The sequence below is a fragment of the Parus major genome, chromosome 13, assembly GCF_001522545.3.
Source record: "Parus major isolate Abel chromosome 13, Parus_major1.1, whole genome shotgun sequence".
NCBI lineage: Eukaryota > Metazoa > Chordata > Aves > Passeriformes > Paridae > Parus > Parus major.
Window position 1 is genome coordinate 658,026 of NC_031782.1, and position 4,589 is coordinate 662,614.

Sequence of the window (4,589 nt, forward strand, 5' to 3'; positions counted from 1 at the left end):
AGGAGCTTCTTCACATGAGTGTCTTCCCAGTGCCAGTTGTGTTTCTCCATTCCCCTCTATTCCCAGGTCCTGCAGCTTATCTGGGAGGAGTGGGCCAACAGCCGGGCTGCAGTAAAGACAAGAAGGTTCCCAGCTCTAGCTAAGCTCTGGTGTGGCCGCAGGGAAATATTTCTTTATTACGGATACCCGAGAGGAGCGATGGGGCAGCACCGGAGCCACACCGACCTCGTGTGGCGGCGCTGTCCCGGAAGTGGAGGCGCGGCCGTGACACGTCGCAGGGGCCGCGGCGGCGGGAGCGGGGCCGGGCCGGGGCCGCAGGTGGGGCCGGGACACCGAGCCGGGCAGGGAGCCGGGCAGGGAGCCGGGCAGGGAGCCGGGCAGGGACCCGAGCAGGGAGCCGAGCAGGGAGCGGCCGGAAGCGCGGGGCAGACACGGGCCGGGGAACGGGCCGGAGCGGCGGCCGGGCCCCGGCGCAGCGCGAGGTGCCGGGGCCGCGGCGGGGCCTCGGGCGGAGCCGCTCCGGGAGCGGTCGGGACCCGCCGCGCTATTCTCTTGCAGAGAGGGCGATGTCCGGGTTCGACGGCTTCAACACCGAGTTCTTCCAGTCCAGTTACAGCATCGAGGACCAGGCGCAGCCCTACGACTACAGCGGGCGGCCGTACAGCAAGTAACCCGGGGGGCCTGGCCGGGGCCGGGCTCGGGGGGCCACAAATCGTAACCTGTCCCGCCCCTGCCATGGCAGGGACACCTTCCCCTGTCCCAGGTGCTCCCAGCCCTGTCCAGCCTGGCTTTGGGCACTGCCAGGGATCCAGGGACAGCCCCAGCTGGAACCTGTGCCAGGGCCTGCCCACCCTGCCAGGGAACAATTCCTGCCCAAAATCCACCCAGCCCTGCCCTCCAGCAGGGACATTCCCCTTCTCCTGGCACTCCAGACCCTTGTTCAAAGTCCCTCTCCAGCTCTCCTCTAGGCTTCCTTAGGATACTTGTGGGACAGTGTGTGTTTCCAGGAAAGGTTTGGTGCTTCAGCCAGCTGCTGGCTTCTGGAAGTGAGTCCTGGTTGCTCTGTTCGATGGAGAGCTGAACTCACTGTCTGTAAATGAAGATCTGAAAGAATTTTGTGTTGACTTCTTTGCCTGGTAGATTTCAGAGCAAGTGTTAGAAGATTGAAGGGCAAGTTATCTGAATAATCTTAATTATGTGAGAGATCTGCATGTCCTTGGGGGAAAGAAATACTGTTCTTGTTCAGCTCTCTCTCTAGTCACTCACTTGGGAACTAGAAATTAGTGTCACCTAAGTGAGCCTGCAATGCCCTGGTGGCTCCAGGCTGCAGCAGGGAGGTGTGGTGGGTGTTCCTGGGCCAGGGGGGATCCTGGCAGCCCCTTGTGAGCATCCAGCCTTGGGCTGAGGGCTTTGGTCCCTCTGTGTAATCCCTGAGGTGAATGGAGCAGGTCAGAGCCATTTGTCACCTGAACAGGATCAGGGGGCTGTGCTGGGGCTGGGCTCTGCTAACACAAGGAGTTCTGCACTTCCCTTCTTTCTGTTCCCATAGTCAAAGATTTTGGAAATGTTCTTGGAAATCTCTGTGGTTGGGATAGATTAGTGCAAGAATACCTGAAGGGTTTGTTTAGGGCAGAGGGTGGCTTTGACTGGGGTTTTTTGTGGAGGGCCTGTGTGATGGGATGTTTTAAGGCAGAAGGAGGGGATTGCTGGGATGTTTTAAGGCAGAAGGAGGGGGGGATTGCTGGGATGTTTTAAGGCAGAAGGAGAGGATTGCTGGGATGTTTTAAGGCAGAAGNGGATTGCTGGGATGTTTTAAGGCAGAAGGAGAGGATTGCTGGGATGTTTTAAGGCAGAAGGAGGGGGGGATTGCTGGGATGTCCTGACTGGAACAAGCTTTGCCTTGCAGGAGGTGTTTCAGCAGCAGCTCTGGCTGTGCCCTAACGTGGGGTTGTGCTTTGCAGGCACTATGGAGGCTACGAGTATGCCCAGCAGGGTGGCTTTGTGCCCCCTGACATGGTGCAGCAGCCCTACACGGGGCAGATCTACCAGCCCACACAGAGCTACTCTGCAGCCTCAGCACAGTCTTTCTATGGAAGCAGCTTTGAGGATGAGCCTCCGCTGTTAGAAGGTATAACTTTGCTGTGGCCTTGATCCAGAACTCTTCCTAGTTTGGGGATCAGTTGGTAGCAGTGTGTGGATTCCCTGCTGCTGGAAGTGCTGAGTGCATTTGAGATTCTCATTGGTTTGTTTTGGACCTGTGAAATCCTTCTGCAAACTTCTGCAGGTGGAAATTTGTGCTTTCTTGCTTCACACCAGCTGCTCTGTGGTAGATTAAATCAGTTCACTGGGAGACCTGACTGTGACAAAACACTTAATATTCTTCTTATTGCATATAATAACTGTAGCTGCCCACTTTGTAAAGTAAGTGGCTGCAGGTCCTTTTTGTAGATTCCTGGTTAGGAGTGTTTCATTGCTGAAAGGAATGCTAAACACTGCAGAAGTGCCTGTGTGGAGTACAGCCTGTGCAGAGTGCTGGGCTGGATGCTCAGCTAAGTCTGGGATCAGTTTCCAGCTTATTTATGGGGTTTTTTTTCCGTTCCAAACAACTGAATAAACCCTCAGTGTTACTGAGTGGAGAGACAGGCATCTGTCACTCCTGTCCCCAGCATACCTTCTATCCCCTGGGCTTTTTTATTAAAAATATAACTTTATTTATATAAACAAAATAGAGTCAGAAAACTGGGCTGAAGTGAACCTGGAACTGTGTGCTTGGGCTCTTCCCTGGTTCTTCAGATACCACCTGGGCACTTCCCAGCACGTGAGACCCAGAATGTGTGGAGGCAGCAGGAGGAAAGAGGGGAGAGCTGAATTCCCTGCTGGCCATCACGGATCTGGGGGAGATGGGAGGTGGAGAAGCAGGGAAGACAAAGAGTGGAGCAAGTGGGGCAGCCAGGAAGGGAAGAAATGAAATCCATGTTCTGTTCACTTGCAGAATTGGGGATCAATTTTGACCACATCTGGCAGAAAACACTAACGGTGCTGCACCCCCTGAAGGTGGCTGATGGCAACATCATGAACGAGACGGACCTGGCCGGGCCCATGGTCTTCTGCCTGGCCTTTGGGGCCACACTGCTGCTGGTGAGGCACTGCCACGGGGGCTGCTGGGCCTGGGGCTGCATTTCTGCTCTCTCACTGCAGCTCTGGGCCTGGAGGCCAGGACAGCTCATCCTTCCCATGGAGTGTCCTGAGTGGGGAGGGACCCCAGGATCATCAGAGTGCACAGGACAGAAACTGATGTGTGAATGGAAGAGGCACTGGGGGCTCTCACGCTGTTGGGGCAGGACTTGAGTGTCAGGTCACTGGAGCAAACCTGCCTTCACACTCCTTGTGTTGCTCAATGGGCCTGGCACTGCTGGAGCTGGGTCATTTTCTAAGTGAGCCTAATTGGAATCAGGCTGTGCTTTAATGACTCCTGAGTGTCAACGTTGAGATGACACCAAACAGTGCTCCATGGCACTGAAAGCTTCAGGGGTTTTAATCTGCTTTAAGTGCTTCAGGCATTGCTTTTCATTTCTGCCTAAACTTTCACGTTGCTGTGGCACTTTGGTACCAAGGGGACTTCAAGCCTACTTTAATAAGTCACTTTTATTTATGGAAAGTAGGCCAGTCAAATTAATGAACATATTTATAATAGATACATTTGAATCTTCTTTTCCTAAAAATGAATTTCTCCTGTGTGGTTTTTAAAAGAATCCATGGGATGTGGTGAAAGGAAGTGGGCTGAGCCTGGCACAGAGGTGGCAGCAGGTGTGATTGTTTCCTGTGCTGCTTGGGAAGGAGGGGAGCTGGGTCTAGGCACAGCCAGTGTGGAAGTTGTTGGAGGGGGACACCCTGGAAGCTGCACAGCCCTGTGTCCTGCAGGGGGGGAGCCTCGGGCAGCTGCTGGAAGGAAAGCATCAGTCTCAGCCTGGGAAAACCAGGAGAAAACCTGAATGCATGGACATAACCCACATGTGCTTCCCATGTGCTGGTGAACAAGCAAAGTTTGGGTTTGGCTTTTTAAAATCTCTCTCAGCTAGTCCTGAGTTCACACTCAGTTCTTGGCAGCTCAGCCTCAGCTGTTCCTGGGATTTTTAAATCATTTTCCCTGTGCCATAGCTTTGTGCATTCTACCACAGATTAAAGGACTTCAGCTCTGGGCTTGTCAAGAAGTTCCTGAATTACAGTTTTGTTGTCTTTACACACCAGTTCTGTAAAGATCATTATTGCAAGTAATCAATCAGCATGAGAAGTCCTTGATTAAACCCTGAATAGTTCCTGGGCTGAGATCAGAGAACATCAGAACCTGCTCATTAAGATCCACAGAATCAGGAGGAATTCCAGGCTCCTGGAGCATGGGGTGTCCTGGGACTCTGGTGGGGAAAGACTCCCTGTGGGATGGGAGTGAGGGAGCTGGGGCTGGGGGACAATGCCTGTGTTCCAGGGTGGGTAGATCTGCTCCCATCCCTGTCCTGTTCCCATCCCTGTGCTGGTTCCTTCCTGCTCCCATCCCTGTCCTGCTCCCATCCCTGTCCTGCTCCCATCCCTGT

General features: G+C 53.9%; 1 protein-coding gene across 3 annotated transcripts in view; it reads left to right on the forward strand.

Annotated features, from left to right (window-relative positions):
• Positions 1-231: 231 nt before the first annotated feature.
• Positions 232-4,589, forward strand: part of YIPF5 (Yip1 domain family member 5) — a 6,669-nt gene continuing 2,311 nt past the window's right edge. The window contains exons 1-4 of one of the 3 annotated variants that reach the window (XM_015642261.2): positions 232-318; positions 559-667; positions 1,962-2,128; positions 2,993-3,138. In XM_015642261.2, coding sequence (XP_015497747.1) covers positions 567-667; positions 1,962-2,128; positions 2,993-3,138 — 414 coding nt within the window. In that variant the 5' untranslated portion in view covers positions 232-318; positions 559-566. The other 2 variants (XM_015642262.2, XM_033517684.1) reach the window with 2 other exon arrangements.